Below are 19,105 nucleotides of genomic sequence, written 5' to 3'. Positions count from 1 at the left end.
TTAATCAGTCACATAAGTCAAAATTCTGATTGAGCTCTAAACATCTTCTAGTTTATGCTGACACCTTGAGGCAAAAATTGAATATGACAGCTTGTTTAAAAGTCTATCATATCCATTTCTGCTCCTTTCTGCACAAATATTTGTAAAAACTCTAAAACATTATTAAATCTGTATTTTCTTCTACTCCCAAAAGGAACTCCGGCAACTCCAGCCACCCCAGCCAACATAGTGCAGAATCTCCCAGACTGGGCGTCTCAGATCTCCAACACAGACACAGTGGCTGCGGTCGCCCAGATCTTACAGAGTCCTCAAGGGCAGCAGGTTAGCTACCTCCACTACTTCGTTTACACTTTGTTCTCTGCACAGCTGTGTTTCTGACTGGTTTGTATATATGTGCTTCTAGTTGCAGCAGCTGGTTCAGAGCTTGCAGATGCAGCAGCAGAAACCTCAGCCTTCTCTGCTGCAGGCTCTGGATGCAGGTCTGGTGGTGCAGCTGCAGGCCTTGACTGCACAGCTCACTGCAGCTGCAGCAGCCAACACGCTGAACCCACTGGAACAGAGGGTCTCCTCCTTTAACAAGGTGAGAGATTGTTTAGGAGCGCTAATGGTCTAATATGAAATGGTATAATCCTTGCGTAACACTCCGACATTATTATTCTGTTGTGTTGTAGAAGCTGTTGGGTCAGTTCGATTTTGGGAACGAGTCAGAACACAGTGAGGATTCTAAGAAAGATGCTACATCATCTCAATTGTATGTTCTTTGTGTGCTACTTTCAAGAAAAGCTGTTCCCTGTTATGTCTTTTGTTTGTTTTTTTTTTTTTTTTTTTTTTTTTTTTTTTTGTGCTTACTTTTCTTTTTTTGACATGTTCTTACTGTCTCTTTCAGACCTGTGGTACCAGAGTCCATCAATAGCTCCATATTTCATCAGCTGGCTGAGCATCTTCAGCAGCAAAACCTCGAGCAGTTTCAGAAACAGCTAATGGAGCACCAGCAGCATCAACAGAAGGTACATAGAACTGTGATTCTTTGTGTTCCCAAGTCTTTCTCATATCTTGACTATTTTTTTTTTATTCATTTATTTATTTATTTAAATGCACATTGTTATTTTTGACAGTCCATGACCATGGAGGGCCAGGATGCCATCTTCGGTCCTGAAAATTCCGCCCCTCCTGGCCAGAGCAGCGCCCCACCACAGCTTCCAGAACAAGAAGCAAAAATGGATGACTCCATTGATAACCAGCAACAGGTATGATCAGATATGAAACTTTAGGTGGGAGGATAAGCCTGTGTTAGAAGTCATGCATTGGCAATAGTTTAAAGGGATCATCGGATGCCCATTTTCTACAAGCTGATATGATTCTTTAGGGTCTTAATAAGAAGTCTATAACATATTTTGGTTAAAATTTCTCAGTGTTAGTGTAAAAAAACAAAAATTGTACCATGTCAAAATCAGCCCTTTTTAAAGCGAGCCAGTCTGATACATTTACCTTTAAATGCTAATGAGCTCTGCTCACCACGTCCCTCTTTACTGTGGGGTGACGAGCCATTCTGTTTAATTTAGCTGCATTTAGCTGTGAAACTTGCTAACTAGCACATTATTAAGAAAGGCAGTTTGCAAAGATGCATAAAAAACCCATATACTCCCTTCTGCTGTAGGTGAAGCTTCATCACGAATGATTTGTGTGAACATAGATGCATTTATGTAGATCGCCAGGCACATTTCCGTCTAAAACGAAATTAACGTGAATCCTCTGCATCTTCAGAGGCTCAGATGTTGAGAGTAAATGACTGCTATGTTCATTATTACATCCAACAACAGAACACCTCAGTTGCTCAATCGGAGAAATTCTTGTCTTCCCCTGCACCGGAGTCGACACAATGAAGGTACAGCTCAGTCAGGGAGTGTCTAAGCTAAGACGGCCTTGTCAATCACCTTTTGTGGGACGTCACACCGACAAGAAGCTGGGAATGACTCAGTGTGATGCCTTCTGTTGGATATCTGTCATACTGACTGGTTAATAATTGTGACATCTGCGGATAACTGAAACGCAATGTTCACTTGTGTGTTTTGCAGGACATGGATATTGATGAAGGACAGGATACTGTAGATGAGGAGCTCTTTGAGGCTGAGGAGAAAAAAACCAGCAGCACCCGTTCAAGGACACGCTCAAGATCTCGGTCCAGGTTGGTGTAGGAGTGTCACCAAAATAGTTCTTGGTTTATTTCCATTTTTCAGATGCAGGTAAAGAGCACTCATGTCATGTCTCTCCAGGTCACCTAAGAGAAGGAGGTCAAGGTCTCGCTCAGGGTCTCGGAAGCGCAAACACAGGAAGAGATCACGGTCTCGCTCAAGGGACAGAAAGAGGAAGTCCTCCCGTTCTTATTCCAGTGAGCGACGAGCACGGGAAAGAGAAAAGGAACGACAGAAAAAAGGACTTCCTCCTATCCGCTCAAGGGTTCTAAGTGGTAAGATTATAGAGCTTTCTGTATTTATAATGATAAGATTTAAGAAAATACTGTTTTGCAGTAAAATCACATCACTCATGTTTAGAGGTTTAGTTGATTAAAATAAGGGCAAAGTTGCACGCCAGTTACCTAATTTCTTTCTGCCTCTTTCAGTTTGCAGCACTACTCTATGGGTCGGCCAAGTGGACAAGAAAGCCACCCAACAAGATCTCACTAACCTCTTCGAAGAGTTTGGCCAGATTGAATCTATAAATGTGAGTTGAGTTTCTGTAACCTTGAGCACTTGAATGCTCTTTAAATTGGTTTATTTTTTAATTAGATTGGTTGTGCCATCTAGCCAAGAGGCATTTTTGGCTGAAGTTTAATTGGGAGTATTTTAGGACAGCTCAGTAGGTCTCCAGGTGTTTTTTTTTAATAGAGTTGATGAACCTGGAAACTAAAGCTTTCACTGCATTAGTCTGAATTTAATGTGTTTTGTTTCCCTAGATGATTCCTCCCAGAGGCTGTGCTTACATCTGTATGGTTCATCGTCAAGATGCGTACCGTGCCCTTCAGAAACTGAGCACAGGCTCCTACAAAATTGGTTCAAAGGTCATCAAAGTATGTGTAGAGTGTTCACTGACTTAAAACCTTTGCAGTGTTCTCTAATTTTTTTTTTGTATATGTCTTAAATATGTCTAAAACACAATGCTTGTTTGCAGATTGCTTGGGCCCTTAATAAAGGGGTGAAACAGGAGTATAAGCAGTTCTGGGATGTGGATCTTGGGGTGACTTATATCCCATGGGAGAAGGTCAAGCTGGATGACCTTGATGACTTTGCAGAGGGAGGCATGATTGACCAAGAGACCGTCAACAATGGTGAGAAGATTTTTTTTTTTTTTTAGAAGCTGAAAGTTTAATGTGTGTTGTGTAATTTGATGTGCTACACGGTGCTTTTCCCATTCTAAACATTTTTTAAACTGTTTTTTGTGTTGCAGAATGGGAATCGCAAAGAAATACTGAGACTGCCAAAGAAACGCAGAATCAGGCTGTTACAGCTGAAACCAGTACAGCAAGCAGCACACCCAGTGAGGCCTTTACCCAGCCTGTCACTATGATGCCCATGCAGGTATGATGTTAGCAGTAATTCAGGCAATGGAGCAAAAGACGATTAGGTTTCTTACTGTTTTATGTGATTTGAATTACTAGATTATAGAGAGAGTGTTGTTTAGCCATTGATCTATGATGATAGCTGAAGGTTGTTGGTTCAGACCCCACATGAAATGATACATGAGATTCTACCAATGCATCCTTAAGCAAGGGCCTTGTTTTAACTTTGCTCCACAGGGCACGAGGACAGCTAAATTAATAATGAATTACTGTTTACTAGAAAATGTAACAATATCAAAATCTCATGATATGATAATATCAAGGTATTTATTGCGATATTTAAAGACAAATAAAGAAAAATTTAACTTTGTACATTTTAAAATTAAATTCTTCTATCTAATGCACGTTGAGAGTTCAAAATTAGGAGCTCCAACCAGTGTTCCTATAAAAAATTAAGTCAGAAAAAAGACAGTGAATTGACTTGTACCTGAACTTTAAAGGGGACTCAAACCTCTTTTTAGTTGTGATATACTGTCTCAGTCTAAATTACACTCACACTGGTGTTTTAGAAGTCAAACAAATAGAATATAATAATAACAATTTTAAATTGTTATTCCTATGACACTAATAGCCATGTATTGCAAAACAACTGCACTGTAAAATAAAAAAAAAATCAATATTTCAAAGGTATTTTTTTCTTTACAGCAGGGAAATTACAATACTACGTTCGTAATTTCTACACTTGAAAGAGAAATTTGGAATTTGAACCGCAGTAACATTACCCATTTAAACCACTAGCTGTCAGCAATTTATACTGCACTTTTAAGCTTTTATTTTGACATGGCAGTAGAGCTTTTATTTTGAAGTAAAACTCCAGCTTCAGTGAAAACAGGCTTACAAAAACACGTCTCGATACAAATCTAGTAAATGCTGTGATCATCTGCCGTGAACATAAGGCATAACTGATGGCTGTTGCGTTTCCAAATGTGCGCTAAACTCTTAGCACATGCAATAAACGAGTTCACTGCATTCACGGTGAACAAAGCCATTCTGAGGCGCGGAAAACATGGGATCACAAGATAATTCCCTGAATAAAGTACCGCTTCACTTTAAAACGTGCAGTGAAAACAGACTTGAAGGAATTAAGCCAAATTATGCTTTCGGTTTTAGTTTGTTTGACAGATACTGTGCCAAAGCATAATGGCCCAAAACATAACTGTAAAGACCTTTTATGTTAGAATATTTTTTAAAAATCTACACTTTTTGCCTGAAAGACCTATATCATTTCATATCTTCATGTGACCACAATAATATAGAGACAGTTTTGTTATCGCGATACCACAATATTGATAATATTGTTACATCCCTACTGTTTACTAATCCTTAGATGGCTTTTTTGGTTTAGATTCCAGTGGCACAGACGGTCCCTGCTGTTGGCCTTGTTCCTCCATCCTTCCCTGTCACCATGGCAATGCCCCCACCAGGCTTTGGTCCCCCACCACCATTTCTAAGGGCAGGGTTTAATGCCTCTCAGCCTCCCCCAGGTACATGGTTCCAACCTGAATATTCAACAATTAAGCTTTTAACTGGATTTAAAAAAAAAAAAAATGTATACGTCATTGACATTTCTTATTCACAGGTTTCATGGCCACACCAGGAGTAGGACCGTCAGCAGTTGGAACCAGTCTTGCTTCAGCTCAGACCTGTATGTTAACCAGCCTCTGAAATAAGTTATTCTTATTTTGCATAATGTTGCTTGTGAAAGCACTGTCCTTAAGATCCAATTTCAAGCTCCTAAATGGGTCTTTTGCCATTCTATCACCTTTTATAGCTCTAGTGCAGCCTTCATTGCCAACCACTCAAGAGAACAGCAAGGATTCTCCATTTGGAGCCATGATACCTCCCACCAGTACTATTCCTGGGAGCTTTATTCCATCAGCAATGCCCGGGGCAGGAGTCTTTAACCCTGTGGGAGCACAGCATCAGCAGAGCAGCACAGACAAAACGCCTCAGTCGGCAGAAACGATGGAGACAGCTTCTGAGATAACACTACAGGGTAAATGGATTTATAAGTACATTTTAAATAATTTCAATGCAAGTCATATACAGCTATCAAACTATATGCTGTTGTATTTTATTGTAAAACACAAAAGGAGAATTTGAAATAGCTTTCAGAAATTCAGTGTCTTGTGTGCTATATTCTAAGCCTGGAATGATGCACCTGCTTGCTAATGTAAAGGAGTGATATTTTAGAGCAGTGCTGCTTAATCCTAATACTGGGGACCCCGTATCTGACACACTCAGTTCAGTTCATGGAGCCACAGATGGTCTTACTATTGGGACATGAGAGGGTCTGTATTACTTATGGTACATTCACACGGGGTGCCGGCATCAACGTTTGACTGAGGGAGTGGCCGAAGCTTGGTGCTGACGCGGCTGTAGTGGTGACAACAGCCAATCACATTACTTTTCTGGTGTTGTATGAATGCGATTGGCTAGCGTCTGCACTAGTAGATTTGCATAAGGTAATCTGATTGGCTGATGATTGCAAGCAACGCCAGTTATGCGATGCCATGGACCTCAGCGATGCTTGACGCCACTCAGAGTTCAATTCAAAGTAAATGAGAGGCGCTGACGCCCCCGTGAGAAAGTGTAACGGCTAACTTGGATCATGTGTCCCTTAATAACCAATCACATTACAGCCTTGACGTCATTGAATTTCTGTCAGAGTTGTGTGACACTCACTCGCAGTTTATTGACACCATAGGAATGAATGAGAAGTAAGCTGAATCCCACCTGTCGCAAAAAGTCAGTGACTTCTTTTATCTTTTGTCTTAAAAAAAAAAACTTAAATAGTTACATCCAAAAGTATTTAGTGTAAAACATGTTGAAGATTAGCAGATAGGCTGTCAATTCATTAAATAAGCCATTTTCTTTAAAAAGCTGTTTATTCAGCGTAGTAATACTCTCCTAGTTTTTTCATCCTTAAAAAAAACGGCCTTTGGTCTCCTTTCCCACGTAATGCCAGACTGGAAGCCGTTACTCTTTTTCAACTAATAGTTGCAGGCTTGCCTTCTAGTGGCTTTGGAGCTCTCTCCTAACGAGCTGATGATCTGAATCAGGTGTTAAATAAGGGAGACATGTAAAATATGCATAATGGGGAGGTCCCCAGGACCAGGATTAAGAACCATTGTTTTAGAGTTTTGGTGGAGGGGAAGTTTATCATTGATCACATTTTCATTCACACCAATATGAGACATTTTTTGTGTTTATCCTTTGTACTCTGGGTAAAATGTATCTCTTTTTTTTTTTTGTTGTTTTTTTTTTGTCAGGAATGCAAAATGCTGTGCGCAGTGGAATGGGTCTGCTGGGTATGCATCCTTCTGCATCTCTAACACACCCTCTCTCTGGCCAGAGGATGGCAGGGCTGCTTCCTCTGGAACTTCGACCCAACCTGCTCCAGGGACCTGGGGGCCGCTTCCCCTTGCTCATGCAGCCAGGCCTTGCACATCAGACCAACAACGTTCTGGATGCTTCTCTTCAAGCCCAAGCGCGTGTTCGGGTTCCGTTCTCTCAAATGGAGCAGTTCAACCGTGCTGAAGGCAATTTTGCAAGGGCGCCTAACCCCTCGTCTGCTGGAGCTGACAGTCTGGCCAAGGCCGATAATGAGACCCCACCCAGGTCAGATGTAGGTGCCCAGCAAGAAGGAGACCAGGACTATCGCTTTCCACCTCCAGAGAAGCAGAGCACAGGGTTGTTAAAGACCCCTCCTTTGGAGATGCGCACTGAGCCTGTGCCTGCCAGACCACCTTTACTAGAACGACCTCCAAGAACAGTCATGCAAGCTGAAGGTCGAGAGGGTAGAAGAGAAAATATGTCTGGAGGTTTCAGGGCAGAAAGCCGCTGGGGACCACCCAGGGGGGACTTCGATGAGCGAGACATGAGGGGGATGTCCAGTGGACCTCCGAAGGGTTTCCAGGAGGATCGTTCCAACCCTAACTTTCAAAATCGTTTCGAGGGCCGCAGCGGAAGTTCATCAGGACCTACTTGGAATCGTGGAACCGGGCCTTCTTTCAACGCCAACATGCACCAGGACTACGACGATCGCCGCAGACCTTGGGAAAGACAGAAGGACCGAGATGACAGGGACATGGACTTCCGGGGTGAAATGAATGGCAATCGTCACAGCCGGGAGCGAGACCGAGAGCGTGAACGGGAGAGAGACAGGAATCGGGACCGTGAACGCGGCAGAGAGCGTAATCGCGAGAGAGACCGAGAACGGGACCGTGAAAGGGACAGAGAGAGGGAGAACGAGAAGGACAAAGAGCGGGAGCGGGAACGCTGGACTCCCATTTCTTCCCAAACTCAGCCTCAACCGCTGCTCCCCAAGTCTCAACCGCTGCTCCCTTTGCCGAACCCCTTGGTCGCTCAGCCTCAAGCACAAGAGCAAGCGCAAATTAACTCGCCGTCTCCACCGGTGCCCCAACACCAGCCACATCCGGAACCGCAACCAACCGAAGCAGATGCTGAACCGCACCCACAGGCAATGCCAGAGCTGCAGTCACAGCCCAAGTCACTGAGCCCCCCTGAAGAGACTGCCAGTAGTCAAGAGCAGGATGAAACATCATGCATCAATGGAATGGAGACAGATTCAAACCCTCAGTTAAACATTTTGGAACCTGCATCCCAGGCTGCTACAGAGCCCTCTCGTAGCCCCTCTCCATCTCTTACCTCCGCACCCACCTGCTTCCAGAGTGAGCCCTTGAAAGAAGAGAAGACCCCAGAAATGTCTGTTTCCTCATCTGTGGATGCAGACACTGAACTGACTGGGCCAAAGGTGAACGCTGAGACTGAACCTGAGCTAGAGAAAACAGACACTGAGGAAACATAATCATCACTCAGTAGGTAAAGATCATTTTGTATAGTCATCTCTGTAATCGTTTTGAAAACTCTCACAGGACCCACTCAGTTCGCTAGATTATAGCAGACATCTTAACGAATGATTCTTGCCTCTCAAGCTTCAAGTGTGTATATGCATTCTAGGTGGCTCACACTAGAGGATCTAAATGGTAGGTGGGATTTTAATATTTTATTTTGTTCCCTGTTTTTAGTTTTTAATGCAGCCTCATTGTTTTAACTAGGTGTTTTTTTTTTTTCTTATGACACTTGCTTGCCAAAATATTATGTAGCCTAATTGTAAATGCAGGAAGAAAAGAGGTTTGACCTTCCTATGGAAGAGTGTAAGGATTCTGGCTGTGTCCTTTGGATTGATTGCATTACTTGAAAACAGCACTGGCTTGTTTCGTCTTTTCTTTCAAAACTGCAGCTGCACAATTTGAAATGAATGCTTCTGTGGTGTCCAATGCTTCTTGTCTCTAAAGCAGAATATACGTACATCAAATACAGTGAGAACAGTACTGCGTTTTAGTTGCTTTGAAAAGGAATCTATACAAAAAAAAAAAAAAATTAAACTACGATGTATTATCCCAATATTAAATGTCTGTGATTTTTCTTCATCAAACTTCCATGGAAATACAAGAGCTCAGAAAAGGCGGTCAAAGAAAATATGGATGTTGGGTGCAATCTGTTTTAGTTTCAAATAAACATGTTCTGATTGTTAAAAATTCTTTAGGACTGTGTTTTGTATTGAGAAGAAAAACCATCTGCACACGAACCATTAAAGCCATGAGCCAAGTGATAATGGCCTAAGTGTCGTGGATGGGATGATATGTTTATGGTTGTGAACTGATCTAAACTTTGGGCAGCCACCAGATGTTTGTCTGTGTGCTGTTAGGTTTGCATTTAGAAATCTCCTCCGACTTCCTTTTACCCAGCAGAGCAGCTTTGAGTGCCGCAGTCAGTCTGTAATGCATTGGAAGTATGTCATGCACACATCAGTTTTGATACAGCTTCTTACACTCTCACACACCAAATATATCAAATACACTGATAGTGTTCAGTCACACAAAACAGTTCAATCAGACATAAATGCTGTCCTCTGAACTTAATAGAATGTTAACCACCTTTTATTTTCACCAAAATTGAGTATTACAGTCTATTGCAGTTACTTCACAGAGTCATTTATTTACTGGAATGGAAAAACAAAAAAAGCTAAAAAGAAAAGTTTTTTTTTTTTTTTCCATTGTGAATATATTGACTAATTTAAAGTATGCCTGCTTCTAAAGTTTTTAAATTTTAAGAATCAGTTGGATTCAAAAATCAGTGGCAATTACTAAAATTTTTTTTAAAAATGTCTGTTAAAATGAACAGTTAACCATTACTTTGAGTAGTCCCTTAGGTATCCATGTAATTACTGACTGCTTGACACTGTCACTGCAGTTCTGCAGTAAAAAAAATGTGGTATTTTAATAAAAAATTAAAGATTATTAAAATTATTGTTAAAGCATGTAGTCCACAGAGGCTCAGTTGTAAGCAGATGTCCTTTTTGTTTTCAGTTTGGGAGTAACAGGAAGGTAGGTGACATGTTGGAATATGTTCATTTTGTGCCAAGCAGCCAGAAATGCTTTAACAAAAAGATGGTAAACGGGTGACAACGCATCTCAAAAAGGCCAAAAATTCATTATTTGAACGTTAAAGGGTTAGTTGAAATAAATTCTGTAATCATTTATACCCCCAATATCATACTTGCATCAATTAAGATTTTTGTCTATCCATTAAAAAAACATGCAACCAAAGCTTTTGTGCTTCAGAAAGATGTCGTATAAGTAATCCATTTGAATAGAGCAGTTTAATCCAAGTCTGTTGAAGAGGAGACAAACGTCACTGGTGATTTTGCTTGAAGTGAGCAGGGTTGCACTTAGGTTTTCTATATTTAATGTGCTCAAAGTATGTACATTAAGTGTTTATATGTGAATAAAAGGCCAAATTAAATCTTTCCAAACAGATCATGTCTCTTCAGAACATTAAATCGCTGTATTATGTATAACTTTTATGAAGCTTTCATGCATTTATAAACTATGCAGAGGAAAAAAAAAAAACCTACTTTCAGCTATTTTAATTATCAACATAATTTTTTATAGAACTACAAAGGTGCTCCAACTGTTGTAGTTTATGAATATCCACAATTCATATATGGTATAGTAGGCAAAAGCACTATGTAAAATGAGTAATGTGTCCAAATTTGTAGTAAAACAAAAGAGTAGGCGAAAAGTACCTGGTTGACCTACCACCCGCTATCTGAAATGTGTGTCCAATGGACACTTAATTATTCCAAGAAGATCATTCATAGATAGTGGTGAATTGCTGGATTGCATTCATACTACATGCATGCATACTTACGGAACATGTACAGAACAAAGTTTTGTCAAATGTAGCGCCTATTACGACAGTATGTGATTTTTTTTTTTTTTTTTTTTTTTTTTTTTTTTTTTTTGGATACAGCAATAGTATTTTATTTGACACAAAATCTGTAAGCCAGTATCAATGACATCTCATGATTCATGAGACCTTTGCCAGTGCACTACTATTTATTCTCATCATGCACCTGGCCATGCATGTCAGCAAACATACTTCTGGTTTATAACCTGGCAGTTTGAAGGTGCTGCTTATCCAGCCATCTGCTCCTGGCATGGATACTGAAGAGGGGAGGCACAGTCTTATTAGCTCTAGAAAATCACTGAGGCTAAAAGATGTTTAATCAGCAGAAATCTCTGGGTTCTATTAGGGATCAGATACAAACAAGCATTACCACCACATTACCTACTGATTAAATGTTATGGACCTAACATAATGGCACGAAAAATGAAAGGTAGTAATGCACTGGATGCACCGAGTAACACGTGTAAAGCCTGACATGTGAAATAAAAGTTAGAAAAATCATTTTTAAAAAAAGTTTATTGAACCTTTAGCCAAAATCTAAAACATCTGTTGTTATATCTGATGCATCAGGCTTAAATGACTCGATAAATAAATGCATCAGGTTTTTTATGACTCAAACTGAGCATAAATATGCAATTGGTGTAGTTGCTGATATATGGCCAGAAATTCTTGCTTGTATATCAATGAACATATATTAGACTACTTTCATAAAATGCATATAAATATAAGTTGTCACTTAATATCTCCCAATAATGTCTTAGTAAGATGATATTTAAATGCTTAGTTTTGTGACCAAAGGTCTGTAGTTTTTGTGAAGGCAAAACACAAAGAAATGTATTATCAATTGAGAGATGTACAAATAAACGTTTCTCAAAAGCCTGATTTATCAATTTTTTTATTTTATAATATTTCTAAATTATTACAACATATTAAATTAAATCTGTAAAGATTTAACCATGTGCCACGGCCTCGAGAAACATTTCTAGAATTATACTAAAAGGCCTTTAATTTCTAAAAAAAACAATCAATTAGATGACAAGACATTTAGTGTGCAACAGGTTTTTCAGCAAAGTTGTTTTAGAGGCTCAGGAAGTTTACTTATGGTCGTATATGGTACCATATGATATGGCAGGCTTTATATGGATAAGCCAGGCTTTACTGATTCCTTACACATTATGTTTAGGTAGTTTTAGCGAGTTGTACAAAACAACTTGTGCACTGGAGGCAGAGCATGTAAGGAGTGTGAAGCATGCATTCCCAGCCTCTGCTCACTAGGCAGTTCTGTAACCTCTTCAGCTCTCAGCAGGGGCCTCAGCTTAAGCTGGTCTCTGAGGACCAAAGCTCAGACAGCAACTCACTTCTGTGTAATAAACAGTGCTTTTACATGCTAGTGCTTCAAACACTTATTTTTGATGAATCTATCTTACAATATGTCACTTCAGCTGCGCTCAAATTGAACATGTTTGTAATTGCTGGTAGCATTCTGCTCATTTTTATAACAAAATGGTTTGTTATTTTATGATAGAAGTCAGTTTACTACCTGTGTGACATCCTGCAAAGCTGCACCAAAATGGTTGACTTATTAGTTTTTCTCAATTGTTCACACATTAAAACAATTCTCACTTCCCAAAACTGTTCTCACAAAAAGTCCCAAATCTATTAAACCTTTTTTAACTCTGAACAATGTCATCACAATGTCACCATAATGCGAGCACAAGTAACATTCATTTTGTATTGAACCCCGATAAGCAAAATGGTCAACAGCAGTCAAACAAATAAATAAGCCCACAGATGACTTCACTGCTTTTGATAAAGACAGTGCTGAAAGTGCTCAAAACAAGACTTTAAAAAGTCTTTGATTTTCCCCTTCCACAAATTAGAGATAAATCACCCAAAAATAAAAGTTCTGTCATCATTTACTCACCCTCAGGCTTTTCATTTTTGGGTTAGCAATCCATCTTAAGGTCTTGTAAGTCTTAAATCAGAGATTTCAATTTTTATTTCAAGTCATGACATTAAATGTTATACACTGCAAAAAAACTTCCACAGTATTTTCTGGTTTTTCAATACAAATATCTAAACAGTCTAAAATCCAGACAATAGAATATAGTTTTGAATGTAGTTATAAAATAAGTCTCAGTTCTTGAGAAATTCAACAAAATGAAGTGAGTTTATGCTTGAAACAAGAACAAATATTGGGCAATAAGGTATGAAAATGTGTTTTCCTTTTAAATGAAGTTGATTTTTCTGAGCTTTTTGGAAGATACAGTATTTGTTCTTTTAATCATGAACTCACTTGATTTTGATCAGTTTCTCAGTAAACTTGTCATTTTGTGCCTCAACATGTCTTTACTTAAACATTTACGCTGGAATAACAAAACAATGCTGAGAAAGAACAGCACTTTTTGCAGTGTGATCGATAGGTAGAGTAAAAGTAAATTCTTTTATTCTCATTAAGCCTTTTTTGTAAAATGAATTAAAAAACCTGGAGATCTGTTGAAAGTTGTACTTTCAAACTGTTGCTAATACAACTGAGTTTAGAGAACATTGTCATATTGGTTTCTCTTCAATTTGTTCCTTAAATTTTCTTTACTTGGTCGTGAAATCTCATACTGACCTTCATAAAAATCTGCAGAAAATGTTTACAAGAGTACAAGAGAGATAAAATCAATAAGGAAGAGGAGGAAAGTGGAGGGTACATCAGAATCTGTATGAGCGGGAATAAAGGCAATGGAGATTGCTTGCGAAAACGTTACTGTGGAGTACTACCTTATTTCTCAACCTGCCTGTTCACAGTAATATTGCCTGTAATGTAGATAACATTCCATTCCTTATTAAAATATTTCACATTCGTTATACAAACTTTGTAGTATTTCTTGTATTACTGTAAATCGTTGCATATTTATTAAATACTACAGTACACGGTAGGATTTTTTTTTTTTTTTTTGTATAAGTGTCTGCTTTAAAAGTTTACAACTTAAAAGTTTATTATAAATGATTAATTTATGCATTTATTTTTTAAACGTTGAGGTCTAAGTCATTGTAATGCCATAACTTAATCATCCTGTCATACACTATAAACCACTCCTTTCTGCTGATGTATGCAGAGCTGCCAGTTTATCAGATGAGCAACTTCCTAACCCAGCCTAAGAATAAAAATCCCATAATAGTCCTACACTACATTTGTTTCTTGTTCTATAATTTGTCTTATTCAGAAACCTGTCAATATAGTAGTAAAGGCACTCTCAACTTTCTTATGCCAATTGTATGTTAAATGGCGAAGACACCTTTTTCAAATAAGTCGCCATTTTTGCATAATGTACATTTGGGATTTTAACATTTAATAGCTTTCTCTGTACTCCAGTGAACTTTTTATTTATTAAAAAAAAATAAATTTTTTAATAATTCTGATTATTCTGATTTTATATTATGTAGTTTTGGATTTGTATTTTAAGTCAGAAAACATGTTATAGTTTTCGGGAAATATGTCTGTTAGGGTGACGTGTGTCAGTTTCAAGCTGTGAAAACCACAGCCATATGAGGCCTCTTTGACACTGCAGTGGCAGCGAGTTCATACATTGGTATTGGTACTGCTGTTGGTGGTCAATCAGTATATTTGCTGGTTGTTATCTGGATTTAATTTACTTTTAATATTTGAAACAAAACCTCAACAGTTATAGAGCTCAGTCACTCTTTTAACTGATATATTTTTAGCAGATGCAGAGCATAACCAGTAGATGTCAGACTAACTCTGCAGGTTACTTTATAGACCTTGGAGGTTTTCTGAGGACAGTCCACTGGCCTTCATGCACTTCTGTGTTAAACAGTAAAATCTAAAATTCCTAATTTTTTTAAATATACACAGAAGCTTGTCCAATCATGGCTTCAACACCACACTTCTGTGGAATCAAAAAACACCCATTGCTTATAAAAATAACATTAGCTTTACTCAAAGACTTCTTTTTAAAGCATATGAGTTGGTACTTATAGTATTGTGACCAAACCAAACACAAGTTTGCAGAGTTCTAGATGATAATAGGGTGTAGTGACATGGTTGTAATCTCACTATATTTTTCTAATTTAAAGGATTTCAACCCTGAGGAATAGCATCAGGTCAGCAGCTTTCTTCATTGTACATTAGCAAAACCAGACTTTGTTGTTTCTAAATGAAATGACACTCAAAGGACTGTAAAATAATGTACTATATCGCAGCAGCACTACATATGATATCTGAATTACTTCCGAGATTTTACTGATAATAAGCTGAATTCACTCAAAAACAGTATCTACCTAACAGTGTTAGATTGTGATTGAAAAAATTAATTTCAACCCATAGAATAACACATTGAGGAGCTCAGCAGAGGCCAGGGTTTACCTTGAATTTTAGTTCTAACATATAAACAGAGTTGTGTGAAATGGTGTCAGCAGTTTGTACAAAGATGGTGTAAACAGGCATTTGAAGGTTTCCTAACGCTATTTTATTTTATTTTTATTTATTTTATTATTATTATTATTATTATTATTATTATTATTATTATTATTATTATTAAATTCCATTGTAATCTGCCCCTTCTTAAACTCTTTTATGATTTTAAGACAACATGATGAAAAGTTTTCATGACAAACACCAGTTGGGTGGTTTTATAGGACACCAACTGTTCTAGTCCATCACAGGGCACACTGACTAATGCACTGCCTCAGGCTTTGACACCTGGTTTTGTGCTTGGTGACAAAAGTGTTATTGTTTCCTCTAAAGAACCTCTTCAGGGTCTTTGTTTGTTTAAAACAGATGTATATGATTTCAACAGTTGGGCTTCCTTGATTTTTCTGTTTGAAACCAAAATTCCTTTATTAACAAATTTGTTTAGCATGTAGTGCCTGTTTGTAAAAAATTAAGTGCTTTGCATATACATATACAATATATTTCAGTTACAAAATTTACATAATATACATATACACAACTGGAAAATGCAAAGATTTGATGCAAAATATTTAATTAAAATTCAAGAAAATTAACTGAATTATATACTTTAAAAAAAATGCCTGTTTTCCATTGAGGAGACAGTCAGCTGACTCATTATGGTATGATCATAAAATAAGGATTATGTCTGAACATATTAACCCCTAGCATTTTGTTCTTGCATCTTAACTTACTCTAAATAACGCAGATCGGACATCGTGTTAGACTAAATTAATGACTTTTCCTGTCAAATCCACGGCATCGTCAAGTAAAGCCCAACATTTGGATGGCAATATTCCTGTGACTTCAAGTGTTAGTATAGCCTTACTTCGATGTGGTCCTCCAGTTTACCTCATCAGTATTCCCTCACTTAGAGAGATTAATTATTCATGATCATGCTTATTAATGAAGGCAAGCATCTGTGCTCCCCTGTGCCCTCCTCCACACACTGCTAGCCAAACAAGCGGTCAAATTAGAGATTGCAGTTTGAGCTTCAGTGTCATTTAACCAGTCCCTGGATATGGATTCATCAAAGCATGAAATAAGAAAATGAACCCTTTTCCGGTTTGATCCTCTTGTGGCCTGGGACCGGATCTTTAGAACCCTCTTTGTACTGAAATCTGTGACCTGGCATATGGCCTTTGGTCTGTTGGGAGCTCACCCTGCAGGGGATGGAATAAATGCTCAGTTTTGTGTGAATATTTTTGGAATGTTGAAACCCTGTTTAGAAAGAGAAAATATAATTCAAGCTAAATAATAAATCTAAGGCAATTTCACAAAATCCTGTATGAGACAGTCCAATTTGAGTGACAGGGAGGGTAATATTTAATAGCGTATTAGGTAGTGATCTGTCTAAATCTTTAATTCACAACCTACACTTGTCTTTCCCATCAAACAATGCAAGCATGTTTATATATAGTACTATTTATTTTGATAACAGAAATAATGTCTGATATAACAACAAAACCCCCACTTTCTGCAAACATTCTGTTAAGTAAACTAACCTGAAAGCCAAAAATGCTGATATTTATATAAAAATAAGATGAAATTCTCAAAGCTTATAATGAAGATTAAAAAATAATATTCCTATAAGTACATCAGCTTGCATAAAATGCATTCAAATATCAGTTGTCACTCTCCCAATAATGATGACATTGAAATGCTTAGTTTTATCATCAAAGCTCTGTAGTTTTAATTGTGGGGGCAAAACCTATAAAAAAAGTTGCTTCAGTGCAGTCATGGTAACATTTCTAATAACATTACTTTTATTAAATCAGTAAGAATTTCACAGCAAAAACACGTGTACCAACCAAAAGGAATTATTCTAAAAGGCCTTTTTCTTGGTACAGTTTGATTTTGGAGATCAGCTAATCCAGGCTCCTCTTATTTTTTCGCCTGCCTATAAAGTCTAATTTTGTGGCTCATGAAATCTAAGCTGTGATCATTCAGATCTTTCTCGCAGCTCTCCCTCTCCTCTGAGAATCCTGCTTGCGTAAAACACACTACATGAGCGATGCACCAGCTCACACCAATCCGACCATGTGAGAATTGAATGAGAATGACTGACATCAGGGGGCATAGCACATCTTAACACACACAGACCCTGCACATGTGGGTGTGTGTCTGTGGACGCTAGGTCTCTATTCTGGCTATTTTATTGATCGGGGAAAGACAAAGGGAGGATGTCCCGACAGCTCATGTATGCATAATCTAGTCTTACACCTTTCTGTCCTATACTCACAGTCAGAGAGCTTTCCCTAGGGGACAGCTGCAGAAACGAGCTTCAGCGCAAATAACAGATAGGTTACTTGAACATTTGTCGTACTGACTCTGATAATGCTGAAGCACAGAAATGCTGTTTGTTTGAGCATGTTGCTGATGAAATCTCAGGCAGGAATACACAAACATCTTTGCGCATTAGAACTCCGGTGTTTGAATGGCTGCTTGTTTGGAAGGAATACTTCCTATTTCTCTGCCGTTCTAAATTAGACAGTATCTTCAGACTGTATTTACTTTTTTAGCACATGTGAAATAGCTTTTCTTGTAAAAACAATCCCACATTTCCCAGGGTTGGAAAGCAAAGTATCCAACATATCATTCAAATATCTCAAAATTAATCTTCAAAGAACTGTTTGATGTACTGTACTGACACAACTTTAAAACTGCACACATTTTAATAGAATTAACGTCTAAATGCGTCAAGCGTAAAAGCATTTGAATAGTAAAAAAAAATTCAATTCAAAACTGACTTAAAAGAAGGAAGAAATAAAATATAATCATAGCTGTGGATGCATAACTGTTTACTGCGTTACCTAACCTTACAACGTAAATTCTGATGACATTTAATATGGATGGTTAATAAGTGGCTTGCTGCAACTTGGATATACTGTATCTAGGTTAACTGGGTTACAGTCTATTTTAAGTACATAAGGAACTTACATAATCTACCTTTTATACATCTATACTGATAACACTTTGCAAATAAGTTTCATTAGTTAACTACTTTAGTTAACATGAACAGTACTTCTACAGCATTTATTAATTTAAGTTAATGTTAATTTCAACATTTACAAATGCCTTATTTAAATCACAAGTTGTGCTTAATGCACATTAACAGTGAACAACTGTATTGTCATTAACAAACATTAACAAAGATGAATAAATACTGTAATACATGTATTGTTTGTTGTTTGTTCATGTTAATACACTAACATTATTAGTCTCCAGGGACTAGCTAATGTGAATCTTATGCATTTTGTTTTTAATCAAATTTTATGCTGATTTTTTTTTTTTTTTTTTAAAGGATAGTTTACCCAAAAATGAAAATACTGTGAAACATAAAAGAGGAAATATCTTACAATGAAAGACAGTGGGGTGGGTCTAATGTTATTTGGATTCCAACATTTTTCAAAATATATCTTGTGTTCCAGGTTTGAATATGAATATGAAGAGTTAATTTGCAAAAACTTTTTTTTTTTCTTTTTTTTTTTTTTTTTCTCTTCAATTTTCAAAATGTATTTATTTTTTTCATTGTGCATTCCAGTTAATCTCAATCTAACTGGAGTTGGGTTATTTTGATTAAGTGAAAATAAAAAATACAGTTAACTAACACAGTAAAAACATGATAGCATAATAAAAAATGAACTCTTCATGTGATGACAGAATTTTTATTTTTGGATGAACTTTCCCTTTGTTGTTTGGCAGGCCAAGAAAGAGATGCTACAAATTAGTGCAGTAATTCTTTTCCATCC

General features: G+C 37.7%; 1 protein-coding gene across 2 annotated transcripts in view; it reads left to right on the top strand.

The window, feature by feature from the left end:
• LOC127179975 (rho guanine nucleotide exchange factor TIAM2) overlaps positions 1-19,105 on the top strand; it is a 127,268-nt gene that overhangs the window by 28,238 nt on the left and 79,925 nt on the right. The window contains exons 6-20 of one of the 2 annotated variants that reach the window (XM_051133846.1): positions 194-321; positions 404-580; positions 672-751; positions 887-1,007; positions 1,116-1,247; positions 2,076-2,185; positions 2,274-2,467; positions 2,621-2,721; positions 2,954-3,067; positions 3,169-3,325; positions 3,445-3,575; positions 4,962-5,100; positions 5,196-5,261; positions 5,388-5,612; positions 6,889-8,461. In XM_051133846.1, the coding sequence (XP_050989803.1) occupies positions 194-321; positions 404-580; positions 672-751; positions 887-1,007; positions 1,116-1,247; positions 2,076-2,185; positions 2,274-2,467; positions 2,621-2,721; positions 2,954-3,067; positions 3,169-3,325; positions 3,445-3,575; positions 4,962-5,100; positions 5,196-5,261; positions 5,388-5,612; positions 6,889-8,447 (3,434 nt within the window). In that variant the 3' untranslated portion in view covers positions 8,448-8,461. Of the gene's footprint in view, positions 1-193; positions 322-403; positions 581-671; positions 752-886; positions 1,008-1,115; positions 1,248-2,075; positions 2,186-2,273; positions 2,468-2,620; positions 2,722-2,953; positions 3,068-3,168; positions 3,326-3,444; positions 3,576-4,961; positions 5,101-5,195; positions 5,262-5,387; positions 5,613-6,888; positions 8,462-19,105 lie in introns of those variants that run through there. The other variant, XM_051133843.1, reaches the window with a different exon arrangement.

The sequence above is a fragment of the Labeo rohita genome, chromosome 17 (assembly GCF_022985175.1).
Source record: "Labeo rohita strain BAU-BD-2019 chromosome 17, IGBB_LRoh.1.0, whole genome shotgun sequence".
In the NCBI taxonomy this organism is placed as follows: domain Eukaryota; kingdom Metazoa; phylum Chordata; class Actinopteri; order Cypriniformes; family Cyprinidae; genus Labeo; species Labeo rohita.
The sequence above is the reverse complement of the archived record's forward strand: the minus strand, read 5'-3'. Positions and strand labels throughout refer to the sequence as shown.